The sequence below is a fragment of the Gymnoscopelus microlampas genome (assembly GCF_963454915.1).
Source record: "Gymnoscopelus microlampas genome assembly, chromosome: 9".
NCBI lineage: Eukaryota > Metazoa > Chordata > Actinopteri > Myctophiformes > Myctophidae > Gymnoscopelus > Gymnoscopelus microlampas.
In genome coordinates, this window is record NC_139946.1 from 39,118,499 (window position 1) to 39,142,498 (window position 24,000).

General features: G+C 42.5%; 1 protein-coding gene across 3 annotated transcripts in view; it reads left to right on the top strand.

Moving 5' to 3' along the window:
• The window catches only part of tle2b (TLE family member 2, transcriptional corepressor b), a 112,510-nt gene that overhangs the window by 74,951 nt on the left and 13,559 nt on the right, over positions 1 to 24,000 (top strand). For 2 of the 3 annotated variants that reach the window (XM_084067573.1, XM_084067572.1), the window contains 7 exons: positions 2,052 to 2,068; positions 7,685 to 7,825; positions 10,864 to 10,917; positions 15,709 to 15,876; positions 17,569 to 17,719; positions 22,777 to 22,946; positions 23,540 to 23,616. In XM_084067573.1, coding sequence (XP_083923699.1) covers positions 2,052 to 2,068; positions 7,685 to 7,825; positions 10,864 to 10,917; positions 15,709 to 15,876; positions 17,569 to 17,719; positions 22,777 to 22,946; positions 23,540 to 23,616 — 778 coding nt within the window. The remainder of the gene's footprint in view (positions 1 to 2,051; positions 2,069 to 7,684; positions 7,826 to 10,863; positions 10,918 to 15,708; positions 15,877 to 17,568; positions 17,720 to 22,776; positions 22,947 to 23,539; positions 23,617 to 24,000) is intronic. The other variant, XM_084067574.1, reaches the window with a different exon arrangement.

Consider the following 24,000-nt stretch of genomic DNA (forward strand, 5'->3'; position numbering starts at 1 on the left):
GAAACTGCATCCATTGTGACATGTTTACAGTGTGTTCTGCAGGAGTGTAGCCCTCTATAAGATTGTTGAACTCAGTGTGTTTGTGTGTGTGTGTGTGTGTGTGTGTGTGTGTGTGTGTGTGTGTGTGTGTGTGCGTGTGCGTGTGCGTGCGCTTGCATGTTTGTGTGTGTTTGTGTCTGAATCTAATCTCACAAACTCAGCGCCAAATTTCTTGTGCACACTGCCAGTAGGCTACAATAGTACCTCCTGCTTTTTTGTCACATATTTTTAATATAGTTTTTAAATATTTAACTTCAACTTCATAATGGAAGTCGAAGGGGCTTTGAGTCATACGTCATAAAAGACTGGACGTCACAGGCTGACCACATGAAGTACAAGACCCACACCGTTCTCATGTAGATCCCAAGATCCACATGATGTGATTTTTGTGTGTGTGTACTGTGCTGACATGCACGAATGTGTTTATTCACTGCGTGCCGTTTTAAATCACAAGTCAAAATCCGCCAAAAGAATCTTTCACGGATGGCGGCAAAACTGTCAGACAGGAGCTGTGAGTGACACCAAATGAAAAGTGAAAGATGTTGTTTCAGGCAAAGCAAAATGCACATTATCAACCAGACGATCTCTTGTGGGAGAAGGTGCTAATCTAAGAGGATTGAATTATGTACATAATTTTGCTTTTTGGACTGAATTTGAACTCCTTTGTTTAGGTTCCTGTCATTGTGTCGACAGATGGAGAGTCAGAGTGACGGAGCAAATGTATATGAGGAATATGTTTCTCCCTGTGAACTCGCATTCACCCCCATAGAATATCTTATCTCTGCTCTCTCTCTCTCTCTCTCTCAGGCATCAGGCCAAGAGGCCGTTTCATTTAAAAAAGAGAGAGACTGGAGCTAGAAATAGAGTAAGAGAGATAAGATAAAGTAGAGAATAAGAAACAAAGAGATCAGGGGTGTCCATACATATATATTGTTGCTGTCGGGTGGAAAGCTTGCATGTCCAAAGCTTTTTCCTTTTTTATTGTTATTTTAAAAACATTTTTAACCCATTAAGACATGGAACTGTGTCATTTTTAGATTTGAGCTAAAAAGCATTATTTTACACTTTGGGCTATTTTGAAAAATCATGAAAGTGTGTGCAAATCTTTGAATAAATATATTTTTAATGCGAACATTTTTAACTCAAATCTTTGCTTCTGGGGGTCCCTGGAACAAAATATTTTGATGGGGGTCCGCGGCCAAATACATATCATTTTGGGGGTCCTTGACATGAAAAAGATTGAGCACCACTGATATAGAAACATAAGTTTTTCAGAAAACTGCTGGGATTTAGGAGACATGTAGAATCGGCTTCAGTTCTCAATGGGTTAAATAGTTTTGTGCCACACTCTTGTATTATGAAGCAGCAAGGCATTCATTTACGAAAAAATATAAAAAGTTGAAATATGGAGATACAAGGTTTCTGCCCGACAGCAACGATATAATTAATGGTATCAGCCTTTGCACGTGCACACACATAGACACTACTCTACGTACGTGTGTGCGTGCGTGTGCACATGCACGCACGTCTGCACGTGTGCGCGTTTCTCTTCCATCCTCACATGAGGGACAGAGAGAATGAATGGGGAGATAGATGAGTGTTGAAAGAGAACACAGAGAAAGACGGAGAGCTTTGTCTAATAGAGGAACAGAAAGAACAGAGAGAGAGAGAGAGGTGAGACAGAGTGGAGAGAGCAGAGGTGAGAGAGAGAAGAGGGGGAACAGAGAGCAGAGTGAGAGAGAGAGAGTGGGGGGTGGTGGGGCGGGTGGGGCTGGCGGGGCGGGGGGGGGGGGCAGACTGGGATCATGCAACAAAAGCGAGTCTGTATCTTTATTAGAGAGAGGAGCAGTCGTACTTCAGCCTGACCTTGGCTGGCTGGGTAACGGTTATTATTATCGGAACTGACGTCAAACTTTCTCTCTGTCACCCATCCACCACCCCCCCCCCCCCCCCCTTCTCTCTCTTTCTCTCTCTCTCCCCATCACTTCTCCCCTGTTTCTGCCCCATCCCAGAGGGAGCGCCTAGTAGGGTAAGTAACTGTGTGTGTGTGCATCTGTGTGTTTGCATCAGCGTGTGCATGCCGTGTATACACTGTAAGTGTCTTTGAGTCTTACACATGCTGTACCCCTGTGTGCATACATCGGTGTGTACACGTCTTGTACATCCACATGCCTCTTTGTGTGTGTGTGTGTGTGTGTGTGTGTGTGTGTGTGTGTTTGTGTATGTGCGCGCGTGCATGTGTGCGTGCGTGCGCACATGACAGTGTTTGCATGACATTGATAAACAGAGGGAAATGGAGAGGCGCTGTAAAGAGGCCCGCTAGAAGAAAGCAAAGCAGTGTTTTCCTGGAACACAGCCAGATGTACTGTAGTCCAGCTCCAAGACAGCCACAGTGGCATCTCACTGCTAACCTTCACCATCCCCAAGGGTTTTTCATGTGCATCACATCTATACTCTCTCTAGACGTTTCACTGGCTACTCCCTCTATAAACTTAACAATACAAGACAATAGCAGATCAACTGAGCATTCATTCATCACTAGTCCATAGTCCATATATACTCACATTTCCACCTGTCCGGGCTGCGGGATGCGACCGGATCCCACAGCCTACAGGACCGCAACAGCGAATGCAGAGATCATAGCCCACAGCGAAAATGCTAATAAACAGCTTAAAGGAGGAGTTCACCCAAAAAATTACTTATTTTCTATCAATTGCACACCCTATGAAGCCTTGAATCCATGGATTCTTTTTTGTTTTTGTCGCATTCCTAAGCTAATCATTTGATTCCCGTCTCCTAACGGCTAATGTATCCAGTAGGAGACACAAAGTAGATTATTTGTGTCTCCTACCGGAAATACACACGGTCATCAAATTATTGTCTTAGGAATGCCACAAAAACTAAAATAAATCCATGAAATCAAGGCTTCATGGGGTGTGTAATTGATAGAAAATAAGTAATTTTTTGGGTGAACTTTAATTTAGCTTAACCACTTTTATCCTGGTGTATACAAATAAATAAAATGATCCTGAGTGTGATAATGGAGAATCACAAAGCGTGCGTTAACTTAGATATCTGCTGAGGATAGTTCAGTAGCTCCTTGCACATATGAACATTTTTAGGCAAAAACTAGAGCAGCAGTTCTTAACCTTCTGTCTTGGAAAACACATTAATATAACTGGCTTTTAAGCTTTGTGACGAATGTGTATTTCAAGTAAGATCATGAATATTTAGAGGCACTACTTTTCCCGACCAATAATTAATGAAGTAAAATATGTATTATATATATATATTTCATCACGATTTCAGAGATCACTGTCGTGTGCTTCTCTGCCTGGATCTAGGTGACTCATAGGGTATGTTTTATTTTGTGGTTGAGAGCAACTCTGAACTAGACAACACAAAACAGCCTATAGGCCTATGTTTGCTTAATTTATACTCATCGAATATACAGGTGTCACACTGCAAATGTAGATCGGCTGTTTTGGCTGTGCGACACCATACCAAGTATAAATCCGGATTAAGTGGTCAGTACAGTGTGGTTATAACCATTCATGTGACTTTGTATAATCATATGACATTTGGTTTAATTACATTGAGTTTTAAGGCAATGCTGCCCATTTCAAAGCTAAAAATGAACTGAGTGACAGACATTCAGTGATTATTTCAAGGAACGGTTGCAGCTCAACCATTTGATGTAATGTTATTGTTTATGTTGTTGTCTTCTCTCTTTGGAAAAGACAGTGCAGTAGTTCCTTACAAAGTTTTCCCCCAAAACTAGTTCAGCCCATTGGAACCTGTATCATCCTGTTCCTGTTGGAAAAACGTATCTCACATGAGGTTTAGTGATGCAACATGTGAAGCTTGTAGATCTGCTATTTTCCCCGTGCGATTTTTACTTTGTCGTACGTCAAAGTATACAGTACATCAGGCTTGAGTGGTTAACTCTTTAAGACCGGAGAACGCATCTGTGTGTCATTTTTAGATTTCTTTGGATATTCAAAAATAGCAGATATACAAGCTCATAGTGCGGCACCGAGTGCCGCACTATGAGCTTGTAGATCTGCTATATTTTTTTTAAATCATAAAAGCAAATATTTTCTTTTTTTTGTAACTCAAAATCTTTGCTTCTGGGGGTTCCTGGAACTAAATATTTAACAAATGTTTGCTTTAAAAAATATATAATCCAAGATTTTGCCACGAATGTTCACGATTTTTCCAAAATAGCAGATCTACAAGCTCATAGCGCGGCACTCGGTGCCAGGCTATGAGCTTGTATATCTGCTATTTTTGAATAGCCAAAGAAATGTAAAAATGACACACAGATGCGTTCCCGGTCTTAATGGGTTAAACCTCGCTTGAACAAAACACTAGATTCCATGGATGCCAGGATTACAGGCCTCTATGGCATAATTACCATTTTTGTCAGAGAATCTAAAAAAGGTCATTCAAAAACAACTCGACTTTATGACTGACAACAACAACATATTTGAGAATGTTCTACATTATGTGATCCTACTGTACAGTAGGGAACAGAGCAGACAGCACTTCTTACAATGACAGAAAACATTATGCTATGGGAATACTGTGATTTTTTAAGATGTTAGTGCAGTGTTTGAAAGCATTGATCTAAATGCTGGATGGTTAAGCAATTGGTTCAAAGCCTATCTTTCATGTAGAGCATTTATGCGGAATGTGTGATTCCTTTTCATCTTATGCTAACATTCCTTACAACAAGCCGATGAGCTCAATTCTTTATGTGTGCTCTGTGATACATACAGTGCATACGTTATGCCGACCTTGAACACCCTAGTGTGAACAGCTTTTCCAGTCTGAGAGAATGATATGACCTTTATCAAGTGCTGAGCAGCATAGAACTTCTTTCCGCCAACAAGGACTTGCTTCAAGCATTGTTGTTGAAGCACTTTGTAAAGTAATAATATAAGGATAAGATAACATGGATGGCAATTGAGGACTGGGTGTATTTTTCGATTAAAGTGAAGGAAACAAATCGAATAATTGAAATGTTCACCTAACCAACAAGCTCACAATTCTTTCACATGCGCTCTAAAGGAGAGTTACTAATCACTTGGAGAATTAATGCAAATGTTAAATTGGCTTATTTGAATTCAGTCTAAGTCCATGGCTAGGCCAGTTCACTGTGGCTGCAAACTGAAAGTTGTGTTAACATTCCCTCACAGTTTTAGGTTTCTGCAGACAGCTGGCCTTCATCAAAATAACTGGTGATAACAGAAAGAAAGACAGAGAAAGCGAGAGAGGCAGAGACAAAGACAGACAGAGAGAGAGAGAGACAGGGACCGATTATAGAAAAAAATATGAACAAAGGAGGTTGTAAAGAGGAATGGTTGTAAAAGGGGGAAAAAAAGGTCTTTGTATTGACTTTATTGCAAACTGAAAATGATTTAATACTACGAGAGCTATTACTCCCTTCCTCTATCCCCAGTGAAACTGTTAACATAATTTAATTGCAAGACACATTGCTGATGTTTAAACACCGGCCAAATATTTCTCTCAAGAGTTCTGCTTTGTGCTAACGTTACGGCATAAAGGAGAGGGCAAGAGAGAGAGAGAGAGAAGGCAGAGGAGGGATGCAAATCAATCGCCATTTGTTATAAAGCCTTGCCTCTGAAGCGTTTTGGAATTTTAAACGGAGGGGAAGAAAAGGGCAGCGAGAGGAAGTTGAGAGAGAGAGAGAGAGAGGAGAAGATAAAGCAGGGGAGGAGAAGAAGAAAGAAGAGAGGGAAGTTTGTCAAGCCGCAACTGAGGTTCATTGTGCGCTTTTCGCCCCCCCCCTCTGTGACTCTGTCCGGCTCTCCTTCCTGTCAGTCCAGTGGGCTTCCTGTCTGTCTGGTGGTGGGCGTGTGAGAACCGCTCTGTTCTTGTCCGCCACGCAGGGGGACAAATAATAGGACGTGGTCCACTCCTCACCGAGGCCCTCGACCTACAGTACCCAGTGTTCTGATCTGCTGAGTGCATAGACCAGTGATTCTCAAAATGTTCTGGATCAGGACCCACTTGAACATCTCTCCATTGTATTTGCGGCTCACCCCGTGTGACCACTTGTCACGTCAAGTGGTCAGAGGGGTGTGCCGCTTGCATTTTCACAGCATGTTCATTTGTGTTCTGGCTTGGATCAATGGACAGGGGTCATCAATGTGTCCGTACACGGACATACGTATGTGTCCGTGGCAAATCTTTGATTTTTAGTTGTTTACATAACATTGTATTATGTTCTTATTTTGATCATAAGACCCAATTACTGAATGTCAGCCTCCAGGTTTTCTTCCGAATATGTATGACGCTGATTTAATATGACACTATGGCACATTAGGAGTCTACTAGTACAGTGGTTCTCAAACATTTTATTTTCAAGGACCCCCATAACTGTGCACAAATGGAACCAATTGGTTCCATTTGTACTCTCAGAGTTATTCCTTTAATGTGATAGCTCTTTATGTGTTTCTGGTAGTATTGTTGTCCACTCATTTGTAGGGCCATGGCAAAACTTTTATTTTGACAAAAATGTCCACCACAAGCCAGCATGGTGATGACCCCTGTCAATGGAACTAACATTAAGTTCTTATTAATCGGTATCACACAGAAAACGCATTTTTCAAAGTTGTAAAGAAAGAATACCATGACATGTTTTTTTTTACATAAATGTTTTAATTTGAACCCATTAAGACCTGGAACGCATCTGTGTCATTTTAGATTTCTTTGGCTATTCAAAAATAGCAGATATACAAGCTCATAGCGCGGCATCGAGTGCTGCGCGATGAGCTTGTAGATCTGCAAAAAATAATAATAATTGTGCAAATCTTTGAATATATATTTTTTACTCAAATCTTTGCTTCTGGGGGTCCCTGAAACAAAATATTTTGAGATGGGGGTCCGTGGCCAAATACATATAATTTTGGGGGTCCTTGACATGAAAAGGTTTTGAACACACCACTGTACCAACATACGTTTATTTTTTTTAAACTGTCAGGAATTAGAAGATGTAGTTTTTTATCAGCCTCAGGTCTTAATGGGTTAATGTTCTATTATCATTCAAATCTTAGTGTTTTTACCAATCAGTTGGCGGCGGGGGGCCCACTTGCAATATCCCCACGGCCCGCCAGTAGGCCCCCGGCCCACAGGTGTTGAGAACCACCGCTCTAGAGGCTGTATTGTAAATATCCCTGCACAGCTTTATAGGGCGATAATGAGGGTGATATTTTATGGGATGGCTGCTGTGTCATGGGGGAGAGTGCTGCTAATTACGTTTAGATGGTTGTCTGGTGTGGCTTTCTGCAGGTCTTCTTGACCTATGCTCACGTCTCCTGTCGTGCATGACTGTTATTTCTGTTCCGTGAGTGTAAGTGTGCGTGTTTGTTGTGTGTCCTATACGGTATGTCTTTCTTTATGGCTTTTCTCATGCTGACATCAGCGGTGTTTTATGTTTATCTGTGTGTGTGTGTGTGTGTGTGTGTGTGTGTGTGTGTGTGTGTGTGTGTGTGTGTGTGTGTGTGTGTGTGTGTGTGTGTGTGTGTGTGTGTGTGTGTGTGTGTGTGTGTGTGTGTGTGTGTGTGTGTGTGTGTGTGTGTGTGTGTGTGTGCGTGCGTGCGTGTGTGTCTCTCCCCAGAGTAAGTCGGTGTCGTCGACGGACAGCCAGCCGGCTGAGGATCGCCAGGGTCCATCCGGAGGCTACTCCTCCTCACAGGGAGGTGCAGAGGCCAAGAGGAGGCGCTGTGACGACAAGGACTCCCTCCCACCCCACTCCTATGTACGTCTGTGTGTGTGTGTGTGTGTGTGTGTGTATAGTTCTGTGTTTATGTTTGGTAAAAATGATTGGCTACAAAAAAAAGAAAGTACAATTACAAAATAAAAAGGGTAAGTGCAAGTATTTTTGCGTGATATCTCTGGCGTGTTCCAGGGCCTCTGTCTAGGTCTTGGCCCTTTGAATCATTCAGGGTTTCCCCCCTTAGGGTGCCCCTGTGACTGCATAATGGTACAGTATAGGCTTACAGTATGTTTATTTAATATCCCCCACTGTAAAACATATAGCAAAAATATACAGTAGCCTGTAGCCTGACGTGAGCGCGTTGTGGGTTCGATTCCCAATCCCGACGGCCTTTGCTGCATGTCACTCCCCTTCTCTCTCCCCATTTCCTGCCAGCCTACTGTCAAATAAAAGTATAAAAGCGCAAAAATAAATCATAATTTTAAAAAATATATACAGTATATATCCAGAACCATGAAATGATATGCAAAAAAAACTTTTTTTTCTAAACGTTTATGGTTTGTAAAACAAGTACTCGTTTACCTGAGTAGCCTGCACGTTTGCACCCCTAATGGGGATGATGTGCGCAGAGTCAGGGAACATTGTAATGCGAGGAGAGATGGCCCAAGCAGATACGCTGTAATGAATAAGATGGCTGTCTGTTTGCAGTCTGGACCATTGATTGACACTCGGAGCCTGTCTGTGTGAGCCCGCCTTCAGCTGAATCAGATTGACACGAGGCAACATTCAATGTTCCCCTCCATTAGTCTACAGCTAGAGCAGCCTGGATGGATTTAATGTCCTAAATACTTTAGTCTGCTATACCCGTGGTTCTCAACCTGTGGGTCGGGACCCACATGATTTCTTTTTGGGACTTTTAAGACCTTTTTAATACCTCCAAAAGAAAGAAAAGAAAAAAGACCATTACTGCTTCAAAAGTAATCAAAAAACTGTAGTATAAAACTGGTCAACCATTGGCCAAATTATCAAATAATATAAGTGAAAATAGCCGATCTACAAGCTCACAACACCTCGCAAAGCGAAGCGTTGTGAGCTTGTAGATCGGCTATTTTCACAATATGTATCTCTGTGGAACGGAAAATGTTATGCCTTAACTCCTACATTCCAAGTGCTTGTCAGGGTGGGGTGATCCCCAGTTCAAATATGATTATTTTGGGGGGGTCACGGCCTGAAAAGGTTGAGAACCACTGTGCTATACCCTAGCTCCACTATATCAACACACTCCATTTTCCCTTTCTCTATTTGACTTCCCCTCTGTCCATCTCTTCCACTTTGTGTCTCTCTCCCTCTCTTTTTCAATCCCTTTCTCACTCTCACTGCCTCTCTCTCTCTCTCTCTCTGTCTCTCTCTCTCTCTCTCTCTCTCTCTCTCTCTCTCTGATTGATTGAATACTTTATTATTAGTTTGCAAATAGTACAGTGGTACGATTATGCAATGGTGCTAAAAGGATAACACAAAAAGCCCTAAGGGCTTGTTCCCATTGTGGTCCTAAGTATTCAATTCATCGAGACATTTAAAGACAAATAATAATATACAATAATATACAAGACATCATCAACACTAGTAGCAATAAAACGTATATGTACAGTAAACAGTTGGGTGGGGAGGGGGGCCATTTCTGGTTAAATATCTTTCTCTCTCTCTCTCTCTCCCCCTCTGTGTGTTTCATACTCTTGGCGTAGTAATGGTTTTGACTCCGTTATAATTAGGAAGTGATGTCACTCCATGCCGATGTCAATAGGAATATCAGGCCATGATCACATCAAAGCACTGTTGCCATGGTGACTAAGTGCCATCGCTGTCACCCCTGTTCCAAGCGAAAGGAACATGGAGAGGAGAGACAGTAGTGATATAGCTAAGAGCTGAGGGTGTGTGTGTGTGTGTGTGTGTGTGTGTGTGTGTGTGTGTGTGTGTGTGTGTGTGTGTGTGTGTGTGTGTGTGTGTGTGTGTGTGTGTGTGTGTGTGTGTGTGTGTGTGTGTGTGTGTGTGTGTGTGCGTGCGTGCGTGCGTGCGTGCGTGCGTGCGTGCGTGTGTGTGTGCGCGCGCGTGCGCTTGTTTGTGTTTGTATTACTATACTTGAGGACCAAATGTCCCCACAGGTATTTGTAGAATTTGGGAAATAGACATTGTGAGGACCATTTGCCCGGTCCTCACCAGAGAAAAGGTTGTTTGATGATTAAAAGAAATATATATCCCGGCTGAGGTTGGGTTTAGGATTAGACATTTAGAGGTTAGGTTCAGGTGTGAGGGTTAGAGTTTTCCTCTATTCCTCTATATATAAAAACGTTGTTGTGCGGCGATGTAACAGATGTGTGGATCTGTTATTTTTCAGCTATTGCTTGGCTACTTTCAGCTATTTTCAATGCCGTCCTAAAATTTGGATGTCCTCATAAATATAGTAATACAAACGTGTGTGTGTGTGTGTGTGTGTGTGTGTGTGTGTGTGTGTGTGTGTGTGTGTGTGTGTGTGTGTGTGTGTGTGTGTGTGTGTGTGTGTGTGTGTGTGTGTGTGTGTGTGTGTGTGTGTGTGTGTGTGCGTGCGTGCGTGCGTGCGTGCGTGCGTGCGAGGGCCTGTATCTCCGTCTGTCTTTGATGTTGTATGATCTACTACTCAGAGGCAAAAGGAAGCAAAGTGCAGGCACTGATATTGATTTATCGATCCGTCTTGTTTGTGTGCCTGTGTGTGCATGTTTATATCAGTGTATTGTACTGAACTGTACGTGTGCATTATCTTCTTAGCAGTTATTCTTTCGAGTACTTTCTTGATATTTTATAATCAATTAAATAGATTTAGTCTGATTAACCACCTAAGCCCCATTTTATACTTTGTCATACGACAAGCGTTGTAGTTCAGCTATTTTCTGTATTTTTGAAAAAGACACAAAAATGTCATATCCCCCCCTCCCACAATCAATTATTTTATCATTGATTGTGTGGGGGGGGGGCTTTTTTTAAAAAGTTTGTTGATTTGTTGGATTAACTCTTGGACCCCTACTAACCGTGTCCTCTCTGTCTCTCAGGACAGCGATGGAGACAAGAGTGAAGACAACTTGGTAGTGGACGTCTCAAATGAGGTGAGTTGCACATTTCTCCATCGTTTATGTACGATGATGCCGACTCTTTGCAGTTTACCATCCACAGTGTCTGCTGTATACATGTGCTCCTCATAATTATTTACAGAAATTGTGTCATTAACAAATTACTGCACATCTGTACATCTCCTAGAACAGTGGTTCCCAAACCGCTGTGTCGTCAAGACAAGTCCAGGTGTGCCTTGAGATTTTGTGACAACCACACATTATTAAAACAAAAGAAAAGGAAGCGCTGCCTGGGTTCAATCACAGTGGCTCAAAACAGGTGCTCTTCAGTGGAACGGGTATAGGCATAGAAGCAAAGGAACCCAAAGTTCTGCTTGTGGAGGCAGACTGTAGGAAAAAAATGCTGAGGCACAAATTAAATAATTTATTTTACAGATGAGCAAGGCAACAACTGACCGACGTGTTTTGACACGGGTCTTCAACAGGGTCTGATTTTATGAAATTATTGATTTTTTTCACATGAAGATGGAGTGCCTCAGTATTTTTCCCCTATTTTTGCCTCACCACAAGCAAAACTTTGGGTTCCTTTGCTTCCCAACCACATTATTATTGCAATATATACCATACAAACTATACAAAATGAATGTGAAGAGTTATTTTTAATTTTCTTTATCAGCACTCATTTACCTGTGGAGAAACACATTCTTTACCCTGAAAAATATATTTTCACCAGTTTCAATCTGGCGTCCCTATTTTGGGCATGTAATTCAGGCTTTTTCTCTTCTTTTATTTTCTCCATAATGTTTCAATAAGAGCACGCTATTTTCACTATGAATACAGGTGCGCCTTGAGATTTTGACTTGCCCTTCGGCGTGCCTTGGGCACAAAAAGTTTGAAAACCCCTGACCTAGAAAATAATGATGTTCTTATAACCAACGGCTTATTACATGGCCACGTCTCTCGACGAGAGCCTGTCACAGAAAATATCTCCGACTTCAGCCTCGCCCCGACATGACTGTGCTACCATGTCATTATGTAAGCATTATGTGTCCCTGTCATAAAGTATGTCTCTGACTTCAGACCAGCCCACATACTGTACAACCATAGAGTTGTACAATCCTGCCACAGAATATAACTCTGACATCTCACAAACCCACATATTACCGCGCAGCCACGTTGTCATGCAAAAGTTGTTCATCCTTGTCACAGGAAATATCGTTGACGTCGTACGGGCTAAGCCACAAATGACTTGCAGTCTTTATCCACGCGACGCTCTCTTGACACCATGCTGCAGCCCACACATCAATAAAGCATGAGTCCCACATTAGCCGGAGCTGCAACGCTGGCTGAAATCAGTCTAGAAGGGACCCGACACAGCCTGGATCCATTCTCTGTCCTCACGCTAACCCTAGCCTGTCTGTCTGGCAGCGTTTATCACTTGGAAGTGACACTGGTGAATCTGCTCCACGTTAGCTAGTTGGAAAGTGTGTCAGTCGTTCCATTTGTCCCTTGTGTAACCCTGTGTACGGTTAATGAATGTGGTGTGCTGTGCGTAATGTGTGTGTGTGTGTGTGTGTGTGTGTGTGTGTGTGCTGCTCCAGTGTAATGCGTGCGTTTGTTCGGGTGTGTCTGTGATGGCGTGTGGCTATCTTGATCCGTCTCTATCTGTCTGAGACAGGGGTTGCATTAGATTGCGTGTCTTTGTGCCTGTTGAGTGCACTTGGTGTGTGTGTGTGTGTGTGTGTGTGTGTGTGCGCGCGAACGTGCACGCTTTAGTAGGTAGCAAGCCAGCCAGCACGCCTGCTGCAGCAGAAACCTAGTAAATGGGAAGCATTGTTATGTAAGCTCATTTTCACACACCACTATTTGTGTTGTCTCCTAGCGAGCCGTGTCGCTCCCCCCCCCCCACACACACACACACACACACACACACGCGACACACACACACACACACACACACACACACACACACACACACACACACACACACACACACACACACACACACACACACACACACACACACACACACACACACACACACACAGGCTTTAGCTATCTCTCATTCCAACTCGATTGTTCCCTCTGTCATTCCCTCGCAACGTCTCTCTTGGTTGTCTCTCCCTCTTTTGTTGTTCTTCTTTTTTTGGGTGCCCTTTTCGCTGACTCCCTCCTTCTTCTTCTTCTCCTCTTCCTCCTCCTCCCTCTCTCCCTCTACCCTCATTAGATAACTGCAGTGAGCTTTACTTAATATATGCAAAGCCCATTCGTGCCCCTGGAATATTTTACTTCCTTAAATACTTCATGCGGTGTACCAAAATATGTTTTATTTAACCCTTTAAGACTGGGAAAGCATAATTTGTGTCATTTTAAGATTTCTTTGGGCTATTCAAAAATAGCAGATATACAAGCTCATACTGTAGCACGGCACCGAGTGCCGCGCTATGAGCTTGTAGATCTGCTATTTTTGAAAAGTCGTGAAAATTTGTGGAAATCTTGGAATATATATTTTTAAAAGCGAACATTTGTCAAATATTTAGTTCCAGAGACCCCCATGCAAAGAATTCGAATATTTGCACACATTTTCATGGTTTAAAAAATTATTGCAGATCTACAAGCTCATAGCGCGGCACTCGGTGCCACGCTATGAGCTGGTATAATGGGAGAGGGGGAAAAAAAGTGACAAATGTGTGTAATGGCAGGAAAAAAGAAGGGAAGGTCTCTCTGGTGATAGTATTTGCGTGTGTGTGTGTGTGTGTGTGTGTGTGTGTGTGTGTGGGTGCGGGTGCGGGCATGCGTGCGTTGGAGTGAGTGGATAATGAGTGTTACATTGCTGTCGGGCAGAAACCTTTTATCTCCATTATTTTAACTTTTTATGTTTATTTGTACATTAATGCCCTAATTCGTCATGCTAACAGTGTCGCACAAAAGTTGCAAAAGCTCAAAACGCGTCTCGTCGCGACGCGTTTTGAGCAATAGGCTGTTGTAACTATTCTTTTAATTGGAATCCTGAAAAGTAACAGTTTTGGACATACAAGGTTTCCGCCGGCCCGACTGCAACGGTTTGCTTGTTCATGTGTGTGTGCTTAAGTGACTGTGCTGATCACACAGGCCCATGCAGTGAGAAGTGCTTACTCCAGCACTATGGCGTTCTGGGGGAGGGAACAGTGGAAGTGGATGTAGTGATGAAAGCACACACACACACACAGGAGGAACAGGAACACACTATCTCCAAGGCTGCACACCAACAGCATCGGCATCCTTATCATCTCCATGGTGTTTGAAGTCTCCAAATATGGCAGATTCCCTTTACAGCGTACAACAGACTAAGGGCTGCAACTATCGGTTGTTTTCGTAGTGATTATTCTATCGATTACTTTTTGCCATTAAATGTGTTATTTAAAACTTTTAGATATCAACAAATCGATGAACCACTTAAGTGTTATTACTTCAGTGTGCAAAAATAAATACCCGATATACAACCTCACAACACGTTGCAATGTGACACGTTGTTGTGACCTTGTGGCTCAGCTATTTTCAAGAAATAAAAAAAAATCTAAGTTGGAAACGTATTGTCTATAATGACATGCCCAAAATAGGGATGTTAATTTTATGAAATCATTGATAATCTATAATTATTATATAATTGATTAAATCGATTAGTTTGATTAACTGTTGCAACCCTACAACAACATTGTGACTTGCAAGTACGTTTTTTTAAATAAAGATTTCATCAAGGAACTGAGATTTCTTGTTGTCTTGTTTAAATTATACCCCCGATCAGCTATTTAAGCAAGACGTATAAATCAGCCTTCTTGTGTTTCAAGTGGCCAAATATGGCAGAATACGCTTTACCAAGTAATATAGAGATTATGACTCGCAAGTTTGTTTTTATAAATCTATCTTCAAAGAACTGAGATTTTCCTATGTTATTCTTTTGTTTATTTTTATTCGTATTTTCTATTGAGAAGCAGCAGACACCGCAGCAAAGAAATGTAAATCTGGAAAGTTGGCTGCATTGAGGTAACACTTTTAAGTGCACTGCAAAAATCCGGGTCCACTTTTACACTCAGGGTTCAATTAACACTCGGTAGCTTTGCTGTGTACAGTTTACAAACTAGGGATAGAAGGGCTAATCAAAAACATGCTAGCTGCCAGCAGGACTCATATAGAGTCACACCCAGTCCATGTATCTTTTGATCACCAGTGAACCGAATCAAAGCATCAGTGTTGTATTTTTCTTTGCCTTGTATGATGTTTACATTGGACATATTTGGCTGTCTCGACCGTGCTAATAAATAATGACTTTATGGAGCTGGCACGCATGAAGAGAACCCGATAGCATCGCTAGCAAGTTGGCTGTATATCACACAGCCGGTGACATCATTTCTCCATTTGTAACTCGGAGAGTTGTACCGATGTGTACACTCGCAGTGTTAAATTAAAGGGATAGTTCACCCCCCAAATATTTTTTTTCTATCGATTTGTCACCCAATGGAGACTTGAATTCATGGATGTTTTTTTGTTTTGTCTCATTCCTAAGCCAATAATTTGATGACCGTCAGCGGTTCCGGTAGGAGACACAAAGAGTCGCCTTTGTGTCTTCCCGAACCGCTGCCTACCGGTCCGCTGGTCATCAAATTATTGCCTTAGAAATGCGACAAAAAAAATCCATGTATTCAAGTCTCCATGGGCTAATCGATAGAAAAAAAATATTTTTTGGGGGTGAACTATCCCTTTAACATTGAGGATTTGACTGTGTGTCGTCTCGTACTCTGGGCACTTCTTTGACACATTTTCCCCACATTTCTCTTGTGTTTGTTATAGGAGCCCAACTCGCCCGCCGGCAGCCCCCCTCACTCCCCCCATGGAAACGGCCTGGACCGGGCCCCCACCCTGAGGAAAGAGCTCCCTGGCTCCCCGGGCGCCGGAGACTCGGCCTCTTCTCCCAACCCCCGCAGTCCGACCCCCGGGAAGGGCAAGGACCCCGCACAGGTACTAGCAGTGTTGATTTTGACAGCAAATTTGATTTAGTTTTAGTCTTTTGAATAACATTCCATTTAGTTTTAGTCATATTTTAGTCATCTGAAATGTTTTAGATTTTGCCTAGCTTTAGTCGACTAAATATCATAAGATTATAGTCGCCTAAATCTACAGTTGATTTAGTCGACTATAATGTATGTTGGCGGTGCCTTGATGGCATCGTATATAATGCCTGATTTTACACTTGGTTGCATGCTGGAAATAGCCAATCTACAAGCTCACAACGCGTCGCAGTGCGACGCGTTGTGAGCTTGTAGATCTGCTATTTTGAGAGCACAACACCCGAGCACAACCAAACATAAAATGACTTGTCTTTTAGTTCTACTGGATATCTTCTCCACTAGTCCCTCACATAACATTTTAGTCTAGTTTTTATTTGTTGACGAAATTGTCAATATATTTAGTCATAGTTTTAGTCATCATAGCTTAGTTTTTATTTGTTTTTATTTAGTTTTCGTCAGTGAAAAAAGGTAGTCGACGGACATTTTTCGTCATAGTTTTAGTCGACGAAATCAACACTGGGTACTAGTACTGTACTGTACAGCAGGAAGGCCTGGTAGAGAAAGCTTTGTAGAAAAAGGTCATTTATCCCTGGTTGTTGTTCTAACCCTTTTTTTTAACATCCAGGGACTACTGTACTTTGCAGGCTAGTGCAGCTAGCAGTGTAAACGTCCTTTATGGTAACCTACTACATAATGTTTTATGTTCTTTGTGTTTTACTGTGCCAGGAAAACCCAGGCCAATTACCTCGCCTTTGTTGTTGCCCAAAGAGAAAATTGTGCTTCATTTCACTGCATATACAGGCGGGTTGGGTCACCTTCCTTGTTATTTCTCACCATTACACCCACAGTCTTCTTTGAACAGAAAAACCCTCTCTGAACCCATCACACAGTAGATGGGTTCAGCCATCCCATCGTACAGTAGAGCCATTAACCCATTCGATCCGGGAACGCATCTGTGTCATTTTAGATTCCTTTGGGCTATTCAAAATGGGCTATTAATTTTTTTATTTTTTTTTATCGTGAAAATTTGTGCAAATCTTTGAATATATATACATTTTTAAAGCAAACATTTGTAACTCAAATCTTTGCTTCTTGGGGGTCCCTGGAACAAAATGTTTTGAGTTGTGGGTCCGCGGCCAAATACATATCATTTTGGGTGGTCCTTGACATGAAAAAGTTTGAGAACCACTGATATTATAGCAACATAAGTTTTTTTCCCCCAAAAAAACTGTCAACTACAAAAACATTTGTAGAATCCCCCAGAAGCAAAGATTTGAGTTACAAATGTTCACTTTAAAAAATACACATTCAAAGATTTGCACACATTTTCACGATTTCTCAAAAAAATAGCAGATCTACAAGCTCATAGCACGGCAATCGGTGCCGTGCTAAATGAGCAATCTGTAATCTGTGTGTCAATCTTAAAATGACACACAGATTCGTTCCGGGTCTTAATGGGTTAACCAAGTGGCAGGGTCTTGAAGTATAACTATCATTTATGTTTTCACGCAAGGGGGTGAAAACATAAACCTGCCTTGGAGAAAGGAGGCTATGGGTGAGTCATTAGTAGGGGGTCCTCCCTTCATTATGGATACTGTAGGTCGCATTGCTTAATCTTCTTCACTTTGATCCTCCCTTGCAGATGGACAAGTCCCTGTCTCCGTTGTCCAAGTCTGGAACTCCGTCCCCGTCCCACCGGGAGGCCCTTACCCCCGGAGCTCCTGGAGCGCCTGGCCCCAGCACCTCCTGCCTTCGCCTGGTCAGCAAAGCTGCCTCAGGCGCGGACCCCCTGGGTGAGAACCTCAGGGCTGTTATAGGGGGTGCAGGTAGCTGTGAATATCACCAGTGGTGGAAAAAGTACTCAAATATTTGAGTAAAAGTATCAATACTGTACTTCAATGTAGATATACTCTGTTACAAGAAGAAGTCCCGTATTCAAAATGTACTTGAGTAAAAGTACTAAAGTATCGGCATCAAAATATACTTAAAATACCAAAAGTAAAAGTACTCATTGTGCAGAATGTCCCATTTCACAAGTTCAAAATGTATTAAAAAATCTTTTGAAAATAGCCGATCTACGAGCTCACAATGAGTCGCATAGTGACGCATTGTAGATCTGCTATTTTCAAATGGCCGAACTATATATAAAAATACTATATATAGTAAAAATGTAAATCTACAATGTACTGTAACTAGTAATTAAAGTTTTCAAACTATTGTAGTGGAGTAAAAGTACAATATTTGCTTCTGAGATGTACTGGAGTAGAAGTAAAGGCACTGAAAAATGGAAATACTCCAGTAAAGTAAAGTACCTCAAGTAAATGTACTTTCCACCACTGAATATCACAACTACTGGAGGGAACTCAGAGCCGTTTGTCGTTGAGATGAAACCCTATTAATGGGTGGTAACTATGTGAATAAGGAGCTGTTTTATATTCTCCTTGTTTCTGTGTTACATAGTAATATTCCTGTGCCTAATTCCTCTTGCCCTTGGGTAAGAGCTTAGAGAGGATACTTCACAGAACAATAGTGGGAAAAATACACCGCGAGATACAACAAGCCCTTTGTTTTGATTAAAATAGAAGCCATGGGTCAGAGAGAGAGACGGTCTGGGCAGGATGAAAGGGAAGACGCTGCCATGTGATCCTAGGCTAGTGTGGGAGGGGGGGTTTGAACTGCTATAATACTGCCTACTCTCATGTTTTTGCACTGTGGCTCTGCACGAGCCATCTATACAGTAAGAGGGTCAGTCTGTGTGTCTGCCTCTGTGTTTGTGTGTCCGGACTCCGGAGGTAACGTCACAACAAACCACTGGACCAATCAGTGGCAGATTTCTTGTGCACATACAGTACTTGGGCATATACTCGGAGGGCCAGTCTATGATGTCAGTACTATGACGTCATATTGTTGACATCAGGGATCCATGAGTTTGAAGGCAATCGGTCATATCTCGAGATATGTGGGGGACACGCACACGCACGCGCACGCCCACACGCACGCACGCACGCACGCACGCACACACACACACACACACACACACACACACACACACACTAACTTGAAGAGTCGGGGGGCCACAAGACCGCGTTTGTGGTTAACCATTTGACCGTTTGTTGTGTGTGCTATTATAGGACACAACCAGTGGTGTGTTCTACCGTGTTACGCTACAGTATATATGTAGTGTGACCTGCATATGGCTGCAGCTGTGTTATGGCTGCAGCTGTGTATGCTTTAGTATTTGTAGTTTTCAACTGCAATGATGAACCTGCACAATTAAGAATTTCACCCACCTTACTTGTAGTGTGATGTGACAATAAAGTTTGATTCTGATTCTGCAGACATTTTGGCTACAAGCGTAGCCATCCAAAAATCGTCAGAGAAAGCGTATTTCAGGGTATTTCAGTGTGTTCTGTGCACGGGTCCTTGGCAAGGTGAAGTGTTGACATGTTCGTATGAAGGCAAGGTTTTTGCTTTTTGGGGGGTTTTGAGCATCCGGCTGATAAGAGCACAAGCTCTTATGATGTGTTTCATTAATCAATAGTGGAGGGTTAGACCATCATTCAGCCCAGGACACTATTGAGGACAAAATAATCATACTGTGTAAAACCTACAAGTGGATGGAGATGTAGAAGATGGAAGATGGACAAAATCCACTCAAAACTAGCTAATGGAGGAGGAGAATTCTTTCTTTGGTGTAATGGACAGCAGCCACTCAAAATTCAGAAATAGCTACTGTACAAGTGGATGCCATGAGATGGATGAAATGCACTCAAAACTCATCTTGAAAGCCGCATTAGCTACATTTCTGAAAGTAGAGAGAAGTAGACAACATTTCTGGCTGTTTTGTTTCTTTGTACCATGAAAAGGTCTTTAGTACTTTTACTGTACTTTTGATACTTGCACTTCTTTTTTTAACTCAAATCTTTGCTTCTGGGTATTCTACCCAGTTTAACAGTTTAGAAAAACAACAACTTATGTTGCTATAATGTCAGTGGTTCTCAAACTTTTTTCAGGTCAAGGACCACCCAAAATGATATGTATTTGGCTGTGGAACCCCCCCATCTCAAAATATTTTGTTCCAGGGACCCCCAGAAGCAAAGTGTAAAAATGTATATATACTAGTGTATATACTGTATTCAAAGATTAGCACAAATAAAATAAAGCATAGAGCTCATAGAGCTTGTAGATCTGCTATTTTTTAATAGCCAAAGAAATCTTAAAATGACCCGAGGATCTTAATGGATTAAGGGAAGTGACACCGTCTCTCTTTGGTGGCCGTGGGTCAGTGGAATGGACACAGGATCGGATTGGGGGGACAGCATGGGCCCAGCGTGCTGCCTAGCATCTTAGCTGTCTCAGTCCCTGGTCGCTGTGGATCAGGGGACAGCATGGGCCCAGCGGGCGGCCCGCCAGGAGCGGAAAACAGGGTCAGTGTATTACGGACACTGGCTTGGATCAGGGGGACAGCATGGCCCCAGCATGCCGCCTGTCATGTCTGTGTCACCGCGGATCAGAGGACTGAGTGGACCAAGGGACTGGATGCCTGGGGGGAACAGCATGGGTCCACCATGCTGGGGGTGGATGGATGGAATGGCGTAGAATCTGTTAGATAGTTGGAATGAGGAAAGTCGTTTAACCCAAAAAAACATGTTCGGAACCCAAGATATCACCATCTGAAGATGTGCAGCTCCATCCACTCCTTGTTTAACTTAGAACTGAAAAAGGCTGTATCTCGCTTCCTAAGCACTTTTTGTTTTCTGTGAAAAAAAACTCTGGCACTTTTCAGAATCAATTCTGAAATAATTCTGGCAATCCTGGCACTCAATGAGTTAAGACCTGAGGCCGATTCTTACTTATGTCTTCTAAAGTTTTCTAACAGTTTTCTGAAAAACGTATGTTTCTATATCAGTGGTTCTCAAATCTTTTCATGTCAAGGACCCCCAACATTATATGTACAGTATTTGGCCGCCGACCCCATCTCAAAATAATTTGTTCCAGGGACGCCCAGAAGCAAAGATTTTAGTAAAAAAATGTTCGCTTTAAAACAATATATTCAAAGATTTGCACACATTTTTACGATTTTTCAATAATAGCAGATCTATATCTGCTATTTTTGAATAGCCAAATTGTAAAATAATGCTTTTTAGCTAAAATCAAAAAATGACACAGGTGCTTCTCTCTGTCTTAAAGTGTTAAACGTGCGTTAACTTGCCCCACGTGGATCCTATTTCTTACGTTCTTTCCTGTATTTATTTAGGAAGGGTGGAATGTTGACTGAAACTCCCTCTGACACAAATGGAAGAAATTAAAAAGCCTTTGTCAGCAATGATTCGATTTCCGGAGGTTTAAAATGACTTAGGATGCCGGACACTCTCGCACCATGGCTTCATCATCATCTGAACCTTGGAACAGCTTGCTAAAATACCTAATCATCCATTTGATGAAGAGCAGCTATTTTTTGTGCAGTCAATTATCATCCTGCAGGTGTTCAACATCTGGAAGGTGGCAGGCAGGCTTGACTGATTCTCCTCTCTACTTGGCATTACTCTCATTATGATTTTTGAAGAGGAACCTCGTGGAACACATGGTCCATAGATGAATGTAATGGTCACGCTGCTGACTGAAGCAGACAGTGCTGCAGTGAACAGCTGGGGAAGATGCACAACTCGGGGTTCGGTTGACACAGAAATGTGCAATATTTGCCATTTTTCTGTGATACCAAAATTGCTAATGTCTTATTCCATGTTACCGACAGAGTTGGTTCCGCTGAGCACAGAATGGCAGATTCCACCCGCATTCACAACAGAGATGCAAAGCCGTTATTAATGTACAGTAATACTTACCCACCAAGTAATACTTACCCACCAAGTAATACAACTCACCCTGCCCACACTGGTTTTGAAATATAATAAATGTTGTGCACCACAGTTTAATCCTATTGTTAGTGTTAACATTAGCAAGCACTCGACACAAGGCTGCAACCTACCTTATCAAATGAGTCCAGAAACATATCTCCCTCGCAAATTTCGTAAAGCAATGGAAGGAACAGAATGAACTGTTAACAAGTCTGATTTTTGCAATTTGGGTATAGTTGACACTTTATGAAACAACTGACTATATACATGACTCTATGCTAATTTATCTAACTCGCATTAAGCTGATTGCTCGGTGACCCTGCTTTTTTGGCCGGGCATATTGTAGTGGGATACTAGCCTGGTTCCAAACCATAGACCCCGCCCACTCTCTGAGTGGACTGCCTCTTGGTCTGGTGTTGAAATGTGAGCCCCCTAGGATATCTTCGATACCGTCCAGTACCGTCCAATGAGAGTCGGAGGTGGGGGTGGATCTAACGACAAGCCAATCAGCGAATATCTGCTAAAACAAGCTGTGCGATGACGGTTTAGGGAAATTCGAATCCCCTCGCCCTTCTAATCGCAGACAATGCAGCCAATTTCAGACTGAAGCTCCATGCAGCTTCAGGCTGATAATCAGGCTAGTGGGATACTGTATGTACTCGTTAGGTAATTTCAAAGCCTGAAAATTGTAGGCCGGCTTGTATTTTTGGCTTTTTCGGTTAACCACATGAACTCTAGCGTCCCTATTCTGGGGGGTGAACATTCTGCGAAAATAGCGAGAGATTTGGGAAAAAGAGCAATTACAGAGCTGACCCGGGTCAACTAAGTATTAGTTTACTAAGTATAGAGGGTTTAGGTGGTTAATATGTTAGACCCGTTCCTGTTCGGCCCTCAGTGACTGTTTGTGCTTGTGTTTTTTCCTGTGCCTCCTCTCCTGTACAACCCCCACCCCACCCACCCACCACCCCCACCCATTGCCCACCACCTCCCACCAGCTCTCCGCAGTCCCATGTCTGTGCCCTCTGGTTCGTACCCGTCTCATTTTGGGGTGGTGTCCCACGCAGGACTGAATGGGGAACTGGCCAGTCCCGGAGGCTTCGGCGGGGCCCTGACCCTCTCGCCCCAGATCAGCGCAGCAGCCAGCGCCTACACCCGCAGCCCCATGGTGAGCAGCTCTCTCCACTGACTATATACGTGACTCTATGCTAATTGAGCTAACTCGCATTAAGCGCGGCACTCTGTGCCGTGCTATGAGATTTTATATCTACTATTTTTTGATAGCCAACTGTACATCACTTACTGTACATTTCTCTGAAATTGCATTGGAGCCAAAGTTTATTATCTTTTAGCATCTTCCCATTAGTTTTTATTTTCGTTTCGTAAATGAGAAAGAACTAAAACTACGGACATTTTCTCTGTGATTCTAGTTAGTTTTTGTTCGTTTTGTAAACACAAAACTTTATTTTCGTTTCAATTTAACTAAAATGTTTTTCCTATTCCAGTTTTCGTGATTTCGTTAGTGAACCCTGTGAAGTAATAACCCTGATTAGAGCAGAAACTAATTGAACATAATAATTTTAGATAACATTTCTATTGCTGAATGCCATCTTCTGTTCTTTAGTCTTATAATGAGGTCATGCTTCATCTTCACTATGAAAATCTTTTTGTTGCCACAAACATCTCGTATGAGTGATTTTTGAAGTCGGCCCCTCTCAAGGAGTTGATCATCATCGATCCGCCTGTCATTGTCCCCACCAGGTGGCTTATGAGTCTCGGTCTCACCTCAGGGCTCCTGGGCTGTCCTCATCGATGCCTGGCTCCTCCGGAGGCAAGCCGTGAGTACCCTAGCCCCATTATCTCATTACCGTATGAAGGCAACATAATAATATATGCATCCTGTCAGTTATTGATGTTGTAGACTACGCTTGCCCTGTCTGAGAACCATGCAGCCTACGTTTCTCCAGTGGAGACACCATCTGGGTTCCCGTTAACTCGCCAGCAATGCCAACAGTCTGTCTCTATGCCTGTCATGAAGTTGCTGCCTTCCCCATACCTTACAATGTCATTAATTCTCACTATTTCACGGTCTGTTGACAGCGCAGACAGTCGAAATGTGTGAAAGCTGACATGGCTGGCGTGATGACAGGCTGACAGAAATAGATATATATTATGACAAATAGATGTTTAAATTTGGTTCACTGACAATCTAAAAATACATG